This window comes from Heloderma suspectum, chromosome 8 (assembly GCF_057233095.1).
Source record: "Heloderma suspectum isolate Gila_16-S chromosome 8, 16-S_ref, whole genome shotgun sequence".
In the NCBI taxonomy this organism is placed as follows: Eukaryota; Metazoa; Chordata; class Lepidosauria; order Squamata; family Helodermatidae; genus Heloderma; species Heloderma suspectum.
The window spans coordinates 3,956,285-3,972,995 of NC_139465.1; the positions used below are offsets into that span (position 1 = coordinate 3,956,285).

The window sequence follows — 16,711 nt, forward strand, 5'->3', positions numbered from 1 at the left end:
AAAGAGGGCAAATGAGAACACCAGTTTGCATAACATTTGCGCAGGCATTTATATACATAGGCAAAAATTCAGAAATAATTATACATGAAATTACTGCTGTGCCGAAAATTTCTCCCATATTTTTTTCAACCATCCTCATTCAATTTGATAGAAAAGAACTTGCTTTCGAAAAGAAATTCAGAGGAGGAGAAAATTTGGAGAAATCCTCATGGGTTGGGCATGGGGTTCTTGTGCGCACCTTACGTATGAGGTGGCTGAGGAGCGTGCGCGAGTGTCCCGTCTGTCATCATGCAATAACCTTTGTGGCAGCCTGTAGCCTCCTCGGCTTGCCGCACTTCGGTCAAAGCTGTCATGAGGAAGACACCATGGGGCAGTTCCTCCCATGGGGGGTTTTGGCTCAGGAAGTGCAGGTGGCCGGGGAGGCTGCAGAGCCCCAGGAAGGTGTTTAAGAGAGAGAGAGAAAACACACACGGCACCCTCGGCCACCTCGCAGTGATTAGGTAAGCCCAGAAATGCCACCCAACGAAATGCAAAATCCTGCCTCTGAAAAGTGGGAGCCTCAGCACAGGTGACGCTGTTGCCACTTGCAGGAGCAGTGCAATAAGCCAAAACCCCTCAGGAGAAAGGGAAGAAGCTGTGCCACAACCCCTGCCAGTGGTGAGCCCTGTCTGTGAGAAACCGTTGGAGAATTTCTCCTTCCCCTGGAGAAATTCGTTGAAATTTGCGTTTCTCTGCCCGCAAATAGGTTGGAGCATTTTGAGAGAACATTTGTGCTCAGCTCTACTTTCTACAGCGTCCAACCAGATGCCACCAGAAACCGACACACACGGCTTGCTTGCAGGCAATCATCTCTGCCTCCAAACTGACTCCTCACAACTGGCACTCATTGGCATTTTGTGCTTTTGAGCAAAAAGGCCGCTCTATAGCCCCCGTGACTAATAGCTGTTGGCTCTTTGTGCCCGTTTGCGGACTATCAACCCTCCTTAAATAAACAATAGAACACTCGCGCTCTTATAATTTTTTGGCAGAGTGCAATTTCCTAGCCCTCACTGTGGGAAGCAGGATGCTAGGAGAGCTTGAACTTTGGTCCAATCCAGCAGGGTAGTTCTTAAAGCCCTTTTACAACTTGGGAGCAGGGTACCTGAAAAACTGCATTCTCCCATATGAGGTTTCCCAGTTTTGAAGAAATTCGGGGGGGGGGGGGCTTCCTCTTGATCCCACTGCCATGGGAGGCACGTTTGGTGAGGGCACAAGAGAGGGCCTTCTTGGTGGCCACTCCCAGGCTCTAGAACTCCCTGCCGAGGGAAGCTAGGTTGGCTTGCTCCCTTGCCAGAAGGCAAAGATGATGTTTTATAGCAGGCCGTTGGCATATAAGCTGGTCTGTTGCTGAAGCAGGTTCTGTTGTGTTGCTGTTTTTTAAATTTTATTGTTGTCTTATATAATTGTGTTTATTTCATAGAATCATAGGGTTGGAAGGAGCCTACAAGACCATCAAGTCCAACCCCCTGCTCAATGCAGGAAGCCTGATTCCCAGGCGGTCTGCCATCCAAGTACTAACCAAGGCTGACCCTGCTCAGCTTCTGAGATCAGACGAGATCAGGCACATCCAGCCCTGTAACAAGGGAGTCACATGCTCCCAGTAACCAGCCCTGGTCAACAGTCTGGCTGCAGCATTCTGGACCAAGTTTCATAATTGTTTTTAATCTGTTTTTATGATTGCTTTGAGTAAGTTTAATTTAATCTTCGTTTTATTACTGTTAACTGCCTTGAGCACCATTTTTTGGTGGAAAGATGGGATATACTGTACATCAATCAATCAAACCAACAAATCATACATATATCCCTAAGTATTATGCTTTTTAAAATCTGCTGCCTGTATGATCTTTTGGTGTTTAAGCACATGGTTTTACATTGCTTGTCGTTATTTTGAGTGTCAGCCGCATTGCTGTTTTTCAGGTAAAACGTGCGTGTGTGAGAATGCACAAAGAAAGTCTTTGAATGTCACTTTAGCATGTATATTGTGCCTCAGAAGAACCACCAACTTAGTTCGGCTTTCAGAGAGCAGCAGCAAACGTGTTGTGCTGGATAAGAATCAGTCACTCAATAGCTCTCCCGCTTGATCAGGCCGGCAGATTGCGTGCCTGCCTTGTGCACCTTTCAGTCACTGGACTGGTCAGTGGTGCCTGAAGCAAGACGGCTTCTTGCTGCAAGAGATGGGCAAGATTGCCTCACCAGTGCTCAAGTCAGGTTGGAAGAAATGACACACAAAGACAGCGGGGCCATTTGTTTCAGAGGAAACAGTTGGTTGTTCACAGCTCTTTGCACCAGAAAACTGCTGACCTCACTTGGGCCAAGAGTTGCTTCTTGGTTTTTTAAGACTACTCACCTGCCCAGCCCCATGGCCCATAAACACTCCTGCCTATTAAAATGAAAGCACGGTGAGAAGGAGAGACCAAGTCCCAGGTTGTAATGAATATTGTTTTATTCCTTGGAGGAGCTCAACAGATTTTGGCCTGTACCACATATTGATGGGCCTTCTTCAGGGGTTAAAATGTTTAATGTAGCCTGCGGAGATCTCTGAATTTTTTTTGTCTTCAAAAGTTGCAGGGTTTATTCTTGGAGACATTGTACCCCAGAGATCTCTGCAGGCTACAATAAAATATTTAACACCTGAGGAAAGCCCACAAATATATGGTACAAGGGGCAAATGCGTTGGGCTATTCTGAGGGAATGTATTTTTTTTACATCCTGGGATTCTGACCAGATCATGCATCTTCTGACCATGCATTTTTGGTGAAAAGGAGTTAGGTTTGTCTCACTTCCATTAAAATGAAAGGCCATGCCTGCTTGAATAAATGCTCCACCCCTCAACAAGGGAAATGTCATCCATCGAACGTGAGAGCAGCACTACTGGATCAGAGTGTGAGTGTCCGTGTCCATCTAGGTCAGTATGTCATTTCCTAGCGACTGAATATATGCCTCAGGGAAGCCCACAAGCGGGGCACGAGGGCCTCTCCTGATGTTTGCTGCCCCACAACTGGTATTTATTCATTGGCATATTGCCTTTGAAACTGAGGGTTCCGCAGAGGTGCCATGACTAACAGTTGCCGATAGACCTCTCCTCCTTGAATTTGTCTTATCCCCTTTTAAAGCCATCCAAGCCTGCAGTTGTCACTACGACCTGCGGCAGTGAATTCCATACATTAATTCTGCACTGTGCCATGTACTTTCTTTTGCCAATTCCAAGTCTGCTCATCAGTTTCACTGACAGTTTTCATTCATATAAACTATCACATTATCTGAGCAGTGAAACAGATGTTTCTTGCATAGTAAGCACAAGTAGACTTCATTAGGATATTTACTTTTTAAACAGTAAAGTCAGTGGGGTGAGTGGTTGCCACTCTTATTCCCCAGTACTCTTTCCCCATCTTTTTTTGGTTCCAGAATCAGCTTCATCAGTCGGGGTGGTGGTGGTACTGGGCAGGGGCTGGGGAGGCAGAGCAGGGGAAACGAAGAAGTTTCAGATGAACTAAGATCCAGTTTAGAAAAATGATGCGTTTGATTTGCAATAGGCCTTTTAAGCACACACTTTGGAGTGTGCGTACATTCTTTCTTGCTGATTGAGGCAGAAGAGAGACCAGCTAGAATCCCCTAGTGATCAATACCTGAATTAGTCTTCAATGCAAAATCTGGTAGCCTGCAGAGAATCTTGCAAGGCTCACCTTTCAGGTAGAGAACAATAGGTTTTGAGTTTTCTATCTGGCGTGGAACTATATCATTGAAGAGTTAGACTTCATTTTGAGGGAGAGGAAGTAGAAATACACATATTTCTAGACCAGCCTTCCCAAACTTTGTGCCATCTAGGTTTTACTTATTTGAAACATATGTATCCCACCCTGTATCATTAAGATCTCAGGGTGGCTGTGTTGGACAACAACTCCTGGCACCCCCAGCCAAACATTCCGAGACAGGTTTTGGGACGGGAACAGAAGAGGTCAAAGAGGAGGAGCTGTTTATCAAAATACTTTATTTTCAGCATAACCCCTCAAAAAAAAAAAATGACCCTCCTTATTAGACACACATCCTGACGAAACCTTTGCCTTTTCTCTGTTAAGTCAACTAAAACAATCTTTTGCTTAAAATAAAAAGACATATGGGATCTTTTGATCAGACTTCCATCAAGGATATCTACGCGACTGGTTTAGTTCTTGGCAGGGACGAGGTGGGCAGAAGAAAGACGACAGAGGGGAACATTTCCGGCAAGTGACAGCGGTTTTTGGCTCTCTCCGTACACAGTATGTAGAACTGCACTGCTGAAGACACTCAACACACAGCAGGGCTAACTAGGGAAGTACAACTTGTAGCTAGCAGAGAGGTGGGCAGAGCAGAGGAGAAGGCATCTGACAGGGCTGCAGTTTACGAGTCCGCTGTGTGCGATGGACATGGAGAAACATCAAGGCGACTGCCTCCGCCACGGTGCCGGCAACACGTGGGGTGGAGAGGAAACCAGAGGGAGCCGTCCCACACCCGGGCAGGTGGGTTTTCAGCTGACAGAATTTCTCTTGTCTTTTCAATTTTTATTTAAAAAGGATCACAGCCAAAATGAAACAGAACTGCAAAATCCCAAGTGGCTGCTTGAAGACTATTTATAAAAACACAGGCGCAGTCTCTAATCCAGGCTGGACCAAGGCAGACTATACTTTGCCCGGGATCTTGGCCCGTTTGCGAGCGATGGCATCTTCGACGGCCTTCAGCTGCTTCAGCAACTCCTCCCGCCGTGACAACGTGCTGGACTTGCCCGATTTTGTGGTAGTGGCTGACGGGGCCGGTTCAGCCACTTTGCCTGGGATGCTTGTAACTTTACTGGAACTCTTGGACTGGGGTGATAAAGGACGCTTCCTGCAGCAGAAAAAAGCACATCCAGGTGAAAAATGACTGGGAGGGGAGGCTAGGGGATCCAGCATTATATTGGCTGCATTCACACATAATGCTAGGCCACTGTTTATTGCTTTAGACACAAATTGTCTTGCAGACAACCAAACTGTGGCTTGTTTTCCTTATTTCTGATTTGTTTTCCTTATTTCTTGTTTGTCTATTTTACCAACCTTCAGAGTAAATTCATTTTCAGGCTGCTCTTGCTGGGTGCCTCTGTTTCAGGGCAAACAGCAGTGCAAACAAGCCAGGGATAAGCCACAGTCCTGGGTTCAAGCATCACAACAAGCCATAGTTAAAAGAAGCCAGGCTTTGTAAGCCAACAGCAAGCCACAGTTTGTATTTGTGATTTATAGCTAGCTAACAAACCATGGTTTGTTTGTGGGGATGGGTTCAGACACAGTGACCTGTTTCATATGACACACCGCTTTGTAGTAGGGTTATGTGAGCATTGTTTAACCCTTGAATAACCCATGGTGGCTGGGTTCAGATGACAAGCTACAACCCTCATTATCCAACCCCCATGCGGGGGGGTTGGATATTCATAATGGCGGCTGCATGAGCCATGGCTCATCGTAGATTAAATAACCAATGGTGAGCCTGGAATGTCGTGCAAAATGGCCCAATGACAAGCCAGATTTCAACAAACCACACCATGGCTTGGTGTTATGTGTGAACCAGACCACAGACCTGGAAAAGGACTCTGTCAAGCCTAGAATATTTCTAAAGCCACACATTGATTCAGACACACACGCAGACATCTTGAGTTGTTTGTTATTTTGGCCCAGGAGAAGGGAGATCTTGGCCTCATGGTAAAGGCAGGAATCAAACTTTTAAAGCAGCACTTTCAGCCTCAGGAGCCTGGCATACCAGCACAAATCTCCTCCCTCTCCATTTTGAGAGGGAGTGAAAACTTTCCAATTAATCTGACAAACTCCTCCTCAGTCTGCTAATAAAAAGCACACATTCTGGTTCTAAGAAGCAAAAGAAAGCACCCATAGCAGCAAGTCTGAACTCTGCTAGCTTTTAAAAAACCTGGGCATTACAGCACTGGCTTTAGAAACAGTACTTTGCTGAACTATTCATGGTTGTTCTGAAGTGGCCAGATGGAGGTCTGTGGAGTAGGATCCTGATGAAATATCCTTAAAGAACTCCCCCCAAACATAGCAAGCTGCCTAACACTGGTTCAGACAAGTTGTCCCCCAAGCCTGGTGTTCAGCAGAATCTGCCTCAGGAGGTGGTGGGTTCTCCTTCCCTGGAGGTACTGAAGCAGAGGCTGGATGGTCATCGGTCAGGGGTGCTGCAGCTGCACCCTGCTGTGCAGAGCCTGCACTGAGCAGGAGGTTGGACTAGATGATCTCTGAGGTCACATCCAACTCTGTGGCTGTATTAAGCTTGGATTTGAGATTAATTGTTGCAAACGAATCATAGTATTTCAGCCAGCTGACAGGGAGGGTGCTACAGGTGATAATGCAAGGGGATGTCATACACCCAGCTGTCCTTCCGTATGACACAGTCCAACAGAATCTTTTTGCTGGGGGTTGCTAATGAACCACTGCCACAAAGAGCAGCCAGTGGACTGGGGTAGGATCACTGCTGGAAGAGTCATATTGTTGCTGAGCAAGGCCTCCACCCTCCACCTCAGCCACCAGGCTCCACTGGAATGTCACTGTTTTGCAGGACAGCCATGGCAATGGAGGGGAGAGTAAGAAGGGGCAATCCATACTGCTGGCTCCCCGGAGCCCCAGCTGACAAAGCAGGGGAAAGGATCTCTTGTATCTCAACCAATTTCAGTTGGTTTGGGCGCATGCAAGCTCTCTGGCATCATAGGAATCACCCATCAGGGAGGAATGAGCAACGTTTCAGGTGTATCTGGGACAGGTGGATTGCGCTCTGACTGTGCCCTGTTCAGGCCCCGGAACCATCACTTGCCTCCCCACCCCAAAGAATGACCTCTATGCTACCCATCTTGCCCCTGTGGGTGATGCCTCGTAAAGCCACACCCATTAAGGATGAAGCGGCTCTCTCGCCTGCCCCATAAGCCCCGAGATTGCTCCAGGCCTTCCAACTAGCCCTGGCATGGCACAACGGGCATCCCCGGGCGATCCCCGGGCTTTGTGAGTCACATGGCGAGGGATCAGGGCCAAATGCCAGGCAACTGGCCTAATCTCTTGCTGTGTGACTCACAGGGGATGGGGACAACGCGTGGGTGCCAGCTGGAGCTCTTCAGCCAAGACACGGAGCCTGTTCTGCAGCAGCAGGACCGGAGAGCTGAGAGGGAAAGAGGATCTGCAATAACAGACATACACAGAGCAGCCAGAAACCGCTTTGCCTGGAGCCCCAGGATGACCGGTTGCTGATCTGTGACTACAGTCCTTCAAGCAGCTTTCTGCGCAGTCACACTTATGGGTTCTGCGCCTGCACAGAGTCCCATTTGGGAAACTTTTACAGCATGGGTGCAGCAACTCTGGCTCGGGGGCCTGATCTGGCCTGCTTGGGTTTCCCAGATGGCTCTGCCCGTTTCCCCCAGCCACTGATGGTTGAGTGGTTTCCCAGCTTTAGTGCAGTTTTTCCCCCCATTCTAAAAAGCCAAAGTGCATCTTGTAAGGCTTTGGCACTTAGTGAGAGTGTTAAGCTAAAATAGGATGGTATTTTTTGGCCCTGCCCCTTTTGCCTTTGGCCCCACCCAATTCAGCCCTCGGGCTGAAAGAGGTTCTGCACCCCTGCTCTACAGGCAGGCTAGAGTTTTGATGCTAACGAATCAGACTAGAATCCCCATTTTTGCCCCCAAGCAGGCACTGGAAGGGTAGGAAGCCCCACTCTTTTGCCACGTGGCCTCTGGGCACAATTGGCAAGGAAGGGTGAAGGGACTCAGCCCTCCCCAGAACAAGGGAAGCCCACTGGGCTCAGTGTCAGGAGGCGCCCGTGCCAAGCCAGATCTCGCCTGGGCACGTGGCTCCTTGCCTCTCGCTGAACGAGAGCAAGCAAAGCAGCCTTCAAAGAGCTGGCAGCAAACACAGGGAGGAACAGAGCCAAGCCAAGCAGCCAGCCAAGACTGCGCAGCAGAACTCACTTGTCTGCCTGAGCCGGGGAGGACTTCGGGTTGGTGCCCCGCTGACGTTCCTGTTTGGGCGAGGACAGCCTCGCTGCAGGCTTCCTATCACGAGGACCTGGGACAGAGTGGGAAGGAAAAAGAAAGCAAAAGAAAAAGTCAGTTGGTTTTATTATGGTTATTTGTTTGTTTTAGTCTGAGCTGCCTTGGGAGTAACTGGTGGAGCAGATGGGTAGAAACTGTGGAATGATCAGACCAGCCTTCCCCAACCTGGTGCCCTCCATATGTATTGGACTACAACTCTCGGCATACCCCAGCTGGCTTGTAGTCCAACACTTCTGGAAGACGCCAGGTTGGGGAAGCCTGGAATAGATTGAATAATAAGGTGTGCCTCGCACAGATTGTTGCCTGGCATTTTAAGTATTCAATCGGGCAGAGGGTATTCCACTGGAGGGTCAAGGGACATTCTGATCTCTAAAGACATACAGCACCAATAGAGGAAAAGGACCAATGTAGTACTGATGCTATGATTAGAACAACAACTATTATTAACAGAGCACTTTAAATGCTTGAAACACGTCATGTATATTTGTAGTAACTGTTACAACAACCCTGTAAGGAAGGTCAGTGTTATTATCTCCATGCTGCACGTGGAAGGCCAGAACCGAGAGAGAAAGAACAGTGGCTCGCCTACAACCATCACATGAGTTCAAAGCAGGGGCGAGACTTGCAATGGGGATTTTCCAAGCTGCCGCTCTCTTCATGACACCAACTCCAATTTACATAATGCATTTTTCAGGTGGCGAGATCAGCATGAGGAATGTGGCACAGTTATCGATGCTCTCAGGAAAGTCAGCGACGGTTAAGCAACACCCAAGCATGTCTCAGGGCCAGGCACTGCAGAGGGTGCCTTTGGCTGCAAGAGCAACAGCAAACGCCGAAATAACCCAGGTTACAGGCTGGCCATCCAGGAACAGTCTAGTCAGCTTTGGTGACTGTACCAGCCAGCGGGCACTGAGCTCCGGCGTGTCAGTCCAAATGGGCTTGCGACAGAGCCAAGGGAAAGCCTGGGATGCCAGCATTGGGCTTTCGCCATGCAAGAGTCAGGGCTGAACAACTGATCGTGTAATAAAAGCCGGCACAAGGATAGGATGCAGCAACTGACATGGTAGGGGGACACCTACCTACCGATTGATCTGATTTTACTGTTTTATTATGTTTTTATCTGATTATAGTCTTTATGTTTTGGACCTTTTCTAAACGGCCTTGATGGGTGTTAGAAGGACGGCCTAGAAATACAGTAAATAAATACATGCATACACTAAAAAGGAAGAATTCTGAGCCCTAAAGAAAATTGTGCATAAACACCGCCACAGTGCTAGCCACACTAAACAGGGCATGGTGCAGCCATACCCCATTCAGCCTCTCTTCACTCAGGGCTGCCCACACAATTCCAAGTTTGTCTCGAAGTCACATGGACTAGCAGCTTTTTATTTTTTATTGTAAAGCGGCTCTAAGGATGCAAATTCCACAGCAGTGAGTTGAGTACATGCACACGCATGGAGGAGCAGCTGTTTGCTCTCCAGGTGAGCAGCTCTTAACAACAAGGCAAATGTGCAGGCCTCTGACACAGACAAGAGCATGGGCCCAGCTGCGCGGCACTGGGGGGGGGGCACAGAGGGAGGGCAGTTTAAATGTGTGCAATTGCAAAAGCATATTGCACCAGAGAACCTGGCAGAACCCCGCTTCCTCACCTCTGTCTGGAGACAGGTTGATCCGCTTTGCTGGAGGAGAAGCCTGCCTGTCTTTGTCGGAGGGCTCGAACCTCTTCCTGCTGCCTCCTTTGTCGGCTGCCTAAAAACAGAATGGAGGCAATCAACGCAACGCCAGGCTTGCGCACAAGGGAAGCATGCAAGGAGGGCTTGCTGCATGGTGCTGCACGGAAACGCTGCCTTGCAACAGGCCATTTGCACAGCCCGCCTGTGAGCGCGTGTGTGGTGTGTTTTTTTTACCCGGCCGCTACTTCCAGTCACAGGCTCTGTCATACTTTAAGGAGAAGGTCAGAGACCAGGGCTGCAGGCAGGCCCAAAAAGGTGCTGAGAAGGAAGGCCTCCCTAGCACGCGACAGGTCAGACGAGTGCCTGCCCTGGGCAATTATTCGGTTGAGCTAAAGTCCCAGGTTACATTTGCGGAATCTCTTCTGTTTTAAACTCTCCTTTCCCCCAGAGAAAGTGCACACAGACTGGGAGGAAGTCTGACTTCTCTCTTAAAGCTGACAAGATGCTCAACACTCAAGAGGGCAGACAGACAAAGATGCCTTTGCCCCAATTCTCACCCTTCCTTCTCATTTGCCACGTTCCGGTTCTGAGTGCTACTCAGTGATCTATCCCCAGTGCTTTGCTCTCCTATATAAACATGAATGCTGCTTCCTATCCAGGTCCAGCGTGACTGAGAGAGAGAGAAGCCTGAGCAGGGCTGTGAACTGGGGTAGGCTGATGCACCGAGATGAAACTGTGACTGCAGGCACCCTCTGGGGAAGGTGCCGTTCATGCTTTATGCACAGAAATGCCCTCTAGGACAGTGTTCTCCAACCTGGCACCCTCCAGATGTATTGGGCTGCAACTCCCAGCCTGCCCCAGCCAGCATTAGAGCAACTCACCAACCTTCCCATCTCATGTGTCCCCCCTGCCGCCCTGGTTATAACAGGTATTTTGCGCCTAACAAGGTAACAGGCAGGACTGTGTGTGTGGGAGGGTATCATCTGTTGCTATTTCTCAACACACAGCCATCCCTATGGATAAAGAAAGATCACCTCCCTCTGAGGCTGGCTTCCAGCATCAGTCCATTGCGCCCAGTATTACCTACTCTGGCCGGCAGCAGCTCTCTAGGGTCTCTCTCAATCCTGCTACCTTAAACCCTTTTGTCTGGAGATGCTGTGGGTTGAATGTGGAATGGAAGGCACGCCTTCTGCCACTGAGCTATGGGACCGCATTCCAGCAGTGGGCGGGGCTAAATGCAAAAGGGGCTGGGGCTAAAAATACCAGTCTATTTTAGCGCAAAGCTCTTCCTTCCGGTAACAAAGCCTTAGGAGAGGCAGGCCAAGCTTTGAGAATGGGGGGGAACACCCAGTAAAAGCTGGGAAACCACCCAAGGACTGGTGGTTGGGGTGGGTTCAGGGCAAGGGCCCCCAGGCCTGAGGTTCTGCACCCCTGCTCTACACCATATGTAGATGGTGCCCATGGTGGGTCAGATCCATCCATCTCCCACCAAAGGCAGCCCACTCACCTTGCCCTTGCAGGGGGACCCTCCCTTTTCAAGCCTCCAGAAGGCTACTGGGCAGACTCCGAGTCAGAGAACATCTCACCCACCAAAACATCCCAAGAGGGATCTTATTGGGCACACGGACCCATCACTCAACATCCACTCCTTGGTTGTGACAATTCCTGATGCCTCAGAGGAAAGTGGGAAGGCCCCCACTCTGATCATACGCGAGGAGGAGGGAGAAATAAAAAATTTAGAGAAGGGCTTCCTCGGCATCTCCTCCGAAAACTCACCTTGTTTAACAGCGTTAGTTTGATTTCTTTATGGGCACTGAAGCCAGCTGGCTGTGGCTGGGGGGGCTGCTGAGGTGGGGGGGGCTGCTGAGATTTGCTCCCTTGCACCGGCTTAGCGGGCTTGGCGGGCTGTGCTGCCGCTTCCCGTTTCCGTTTCTCCTCCTTGATGCTGGCGCCTTCTTTTTTGGGCTTTCCTGCTAAAAAGAAGAACATGCCACCATGAGCAAAGAACTCAAATGGACCCATTTGGGGGCTGTCAACCAGTTCCCATCACCCCTTGGGGTAACCTGAATCCTGTGCATTGCACCTAGGAGAGCCAAATCCAACAACGGCTGCCAGGTCCTCCTACATTCCATTTTGACGCTGGGATCAAGGCAGACGTTATGGCATGGAGGGAGAATGAGTGGTCCTCCAGATGTTGTTGGACTGCAACTCCCATCATCACTCCCCACTGGCTATGCTGACCAGGGCTGATGGGAGTTGCAGTCCAACATCTGGAGAATGCCATGTCTCCCACCACTGCTTTATGGCTTCAACACCAAGTCAGGTCCCCCACCCCCCGTGCTTTGCTTAATATCTAGCATGATGAAAGTTTCTGGAGAACTCAAAATCTTGCTTACCATTTTGTGACATTTTTGTTTGGCCATACTAAAGGTATTGCCTGACTGTGGAGACTGGATTTTTTCTGATGGACTAACACAGCTTCCTTTGCTTTTTAAAAAATTCACCCAGGCTTTTAAAATTCAGTGTAGTGTTTCGTTTTGGACTTAACCTGCATTTTTGGTGTGGCTGTTATTCTTATGCTTGCTTTAAGGTTTTTCTCATTTTTAGTTGCCTCAGACAGGGGCGGGATGCATGTCTATTGCATAAAACATTAAGTACAAATAAATAAATATGAATATAAAGCCGGTTTATTGCAAGCAGGAGTGGCAGGGAGTACTATGCTGCTCACACAAGGCTCAACCACTTTGGTTCCTTCAGTTTCATTGAGCCTTGCCAATGTGTATTTGTAGTGTATTTCCCCAGCCAAAAGGGGCAGACATTTGCCTTTCAAAACACTTAAAGCAGTGGAGGCTGGTGGCTCCGATGTCAGCGGGGCGGTGAATCTGCTCCGGGTTTCAGTCAGAACTCTAAAGGATCTATCCAGGGTGCTCCACACCTTGGATAGCACCTTTAGAGTTCTGACAGGTTCTGACTGAAACCCGGAGTGGATTCACCACCCCGCTGACATCCGAGCCACCAGCTACCACTCACTTAAAGTTGTTGGACTCTGTAATGGTTCAAGCTTCTGTTACTCATGCTGCATGATCATGAATGGGATGAAAGAGAAGGGCTCTAAAACCCTTCTCCAAAATGTTTTACAGTCTGTGTCCAGCCTAAAGGGAGCTAATTAACGATGTTTGCAAAACGTTTTGCAAACTTCTCCTCTGTTTCCAAAGAATGTTCCAAACTAGCTGGGACTTTTCTGCAGTGGCCCCAAATCACAGAATGCCCTTGCCAGAGAGATCTACCTGTTGCCTACTTTGTTGACTTTTTTGCACCTGGCAAAAAGACATTTTTATTCTCCTAGGCCTTTTAAAAGTATTTTTAACTGCTGCTTGCTTTACTTTTAGTATGTGTAATGCTGCATTTTAAAATCATCTGTTTCTAGTTGCTCAGTTTATCGCTTTTAAATGCTGTATCTTCATTGCTGCTTTTAAAACTATACTTTTTAATGTACCTTATTCTTGGTTGTATCATTAGTTTAATTGTTTTTGCTTTTATTATATGTGTCGCCCTGAGGGCTTCCGCTATAGGGCGATTCCTAAATCATCATCATCAGCACCATGTGCAAAAAGCATATACTTTCCTTTATGGTGGGAATGCCCACAGATACAGAGATTCTGGATGCTGGTACATAGAGAAATAATGACTGTTACCAGAGAAATGATCATATACGAACCGGGACTTTTTAAAATTATCATTGTATAAAGGATCGAATGGAAGTATTAAATGTAAAGATGTACTATCATTCTTGTTAACTGCTGCTTGCCAGACAATCACACAGCTGTGGGAAAAACCGGGTAACTTGAATTTACCTGCATGGTATTGAAATACAGGGTTGGTGGCGATATCAGAAAAAATAACATTTTGACTTACTTTTGATTCAAGGAAAGACAGAACTGCTTGCATTTTAAGCTATATGGTGGAGTTTTATTCAACATACATCACAACCAGATTTACAGCAATATATGCCTGCTTCTGCTCTGAGCATTTGGACATTATAACAACTGGATGAAGGTTTTACAGCACACTTATTATTTTTTTTCTTTTTTATTGTATTAATTCAGTCTATTGTAATAGCTCATTGTGACCCAGTTGTTAGGGGACTGTTATGTTTATTTGTTTGTTTGTTTGTTTATTCATTTCATTTCATTTAATTTCATTTCTGGATGTTGTTCTGGATTTTTTTATTTTCCTGATATGTAACAAGATTCTTTTAAAAAAACCCCATCATTGTCACTACCATCATCATCACAGATTGCAGAAAACCAAAGCGGGTGGGGGGGAGAAGAGGAGAGCGCGCGCGCAGCAAAGGCAACGGAGACTGGGTGTGAGTCGCAGAACCACGTGAAGACATTTGAAGAAGGCCAAGCAGGTGACCGTCGGGAGGCAAGGGCAGTGCGGCCTACCTCTCTCCTTCTTCTGCTGCGCTGGAGTCGGTGATCGGGAACTGGCTGAAGAAACTGGACTGGCCAGGTCAGCATACATATCTTCCGAGTCAGCACTGCGCACAGAGCTACTACTGGAGGAGGCACTAGAGACAGACGAGACGCTACTTACACTCAGGGACCTGATGGGGGTGGGGGTGGGGGGAAGAAAGAGAGGAGTACAGAGAGCATTCAGTCCAAGAGGACTGGTCGAGACAAAACCTCAGTGGATGCCAGTTATCCTTTTCCTTAAATCAGCCTTCCCCCAACGTGGTACCCTCCAGATCGTGAAGTGTCCTGAAGAGTCTGGCTGGAGCTTGTCAAAGGTCAGGATTCCAACCTAGATGGACCACTGCTCTGACCCTGTGTGTCAATCCTTAGGTCTTTAAAGTAAAGCCTGGTCTTTAAACGTTTCCCTGCTTACTCAAAGGATTGCTATGTTCTGCAGAATGCTTCCAGCAAGCAAATCTTGTGTTGAAGAGAACAGCCCTGGACAGGAGAAGCAGCTTGCTTTTTAGCCTTCCACACCCAAAGCGGCAGAAGGGAACCTCGCACCTGGATTTTCTGGACCCTGATGGCGAGGGGGAAATGGAGGCCGAGGTGGACCGGGAGAGGGATCGAGACAAGGATCTTGAACGAGAGCTGGACCCGCTGTAGCTGCTGCCGCTGCCGCTCGCACTGCAACTGATGGTCCTCCTGCAACGAAAAGCCGAGTTCAGACCCCCTTTCGGAAGCTGCTTCTCGCGTTGTTTCAGGGAAACATTAATGCTCTCCAGACGTGGATATTGGGAAGACTTGCTGCCCCAGGAATACAGAACATCCAAGGACTCCTACTTGTCACAGGTGCCAATTTAGACATTAAGACCCATGCGTGTACCAGAAAAGAGCAATGCATATGTCAGTAAAGGAAACCACAAGCGAGGTGAGAGAGTTCTCCCTTCGGTCTTCATGCTGCAGCTCCTACAGCCAACGAGGCAAGCAGCTTTGCAGCCTGAGGAGCAGGCTGCCTCCTCTGGTGTGGGAAGAGCAGCCATGACAACAGCGATAAGATAATGCCATGGGGTCATACTAGGGGTCTCCTCTTGGTTGCATGGAAATAAATCCTTTGAATTGTCGCCCGTTTCTTTTAATCTGTTGTGCCAGTTTCAGTGATTTTTTTGCATGTGAGTGTTCTGTCCTGTTCACTTCAGAAAGCCTAATTTTAGCACAACAATTCCCCAGTATTGTTAGAACTGGGGTCTCCTATGAAAACCGACATGGACGCCTACTGATTATGGGCAGGGATCTGTTTCAAAGCAGACTTAAGGAGCCTTTGAACTCCAAGCCTGAGGGTGCCTCCGTGGCAGAATTCCCCTTGGTGCGAAGCTGCCCCTCAGGCCATCGCACCTCCAGCAGCGCCCAGCAAATCGCTGCGGGCCTCCAAAGAGACCTGCGACTCGCCTGCTGGGGGCCTGCTCCAGGAAGCTCCCCTGTGCACCCACCTCCGGGGCGGCGCTCTCGTCTGGCGCTCCTTCCGTCTGGCCTCTCTGCTGTCGCCCGGCTTGGGTGGCTCCGGTGCAGCCAGCGGGGCTTTGGCAGCTGGCGGTGGTGCCGGCGGGGCAGGCGGCTTCTTCACAGTCTTATCGCTGTCGAAGTAAAATGGGGCAGATTTAGCCAGTGGGGAGGGTGGGTAAGACAGTGCCAGAATTTAAAGGGATTTGGGCCCAGGAAATCCTGGCCTCAACACGTGGCTGTTGGGCTCGCTGGGGAGACACAAGCCAGCGAGCAGTTCTGGCATCACCCTCCCAGTGAGCCTGCGTGGTGTAACAGAGCGCTGGGATTGGGTGGAGGAAGCCTGTGTTGAACGTGCAAAGCTGTCATTCATGGAGCCAGACGTCTGGTCCTTGTAGTCCAGCACCGACTACTCTGACTGGCAGCGGCTTCCAGGATCTCAGGCATGGGGGGTGCATTGGGGGCAGCCTTACCCAGTTTTCTTACCTTGAGATGGCTCTAACTGGGATATGGTGGGGATGATACCTCAGCCATGAAACTTCCTGGGTGGTTTTGGGAAGTCACCCCCCCCCCCCGATTAACCTCCCTCACAGGGATAATGCTGGCGAGAAGGATGGTTTTTTGACTCACTGGGATAAGGATAGAAAAACAAAGGGGATGGGTTTTCTGAGACATTCAGGTGACTGCACATATTTATTTTCCACTGCTCACTCTGCTTTGGAGGAAGATGGAGGCACTATGCAGAGCTTTGAAGTTCAGGTCCACTGAGTACTGGGAGACCTGCTCAGCCCACACTGGGCCTTTTTTTGAGTTTCCACAAATGCTGCTCATTTGTTTTCAAGCTTGTCTCCAGAGACAAATGGGGTGACCTTTGCTCCTTCAGTTCCGCCACCCTCAGCCAGCTCCATGTCTTTTCCTTTCTCCCTTCCTGCCCCTGACGCCTGGAGCTGCCTCCTAGAAGGCCTACAAGATGCCACTCACTTTTCCTTCAA

At 48.9% G+C, this 16,711-nt stretch overlaps 1 protein-coding gene across 6 annotated transcripts in view; it reads right to left on the reverse strand.

Annotated features, from left to right (window-relative positions):
- Positions 1–4,014: 4,014 nt before the first annotated feature.
- The window catches only part of ZC3H18 (zinc finger CCCH-type containing 18), a 72,607-nt gene continuing 59,910 nt past the window's right edge, over positions 4,015–16,711 (reverse strand). For 2 of the 6 annotated variants that reach the window (XM_084812784.1, XM_084812783.1), the window contains exons 13-19: positions 15,710–15,853; positions 14,784–14,924; positions 14,211–14,335; positions 11,539–11,735; positions 9,739–9,838; positions 8,006–8,102; positions 4,015–4,899 (exon numbers count right to left, since the gene is read on the reverse strand). In XM_084812784.1, coding sequence (XP_084668910.1) covers positions 4,695–4,899; positions 8,006–8,102; positions 9,739–9,838; positions 11,539–11,735; positions 14,211–14,335; positions 14,784–14,924; positions 15,710–15,853 — 1,009 coding nt within the window. In that variant the 3' untranslated portion in view covers positions 4,015–4,694. Of the gene's footprint in view, positions 4,900–8,005; positions 8,103–9,738; positions 9,839–11,538; positions 11,736–14,210; positions 14,372–14,783; positions 14,925–15,709; positions 15,854–16,711 lie in introns of all 6 variants that reach the window. The other 4 variants (XM_084812780.1, XM_084812779.1, XM_084812785.1 and 1 more) reach the window with 3 other exon arrangements.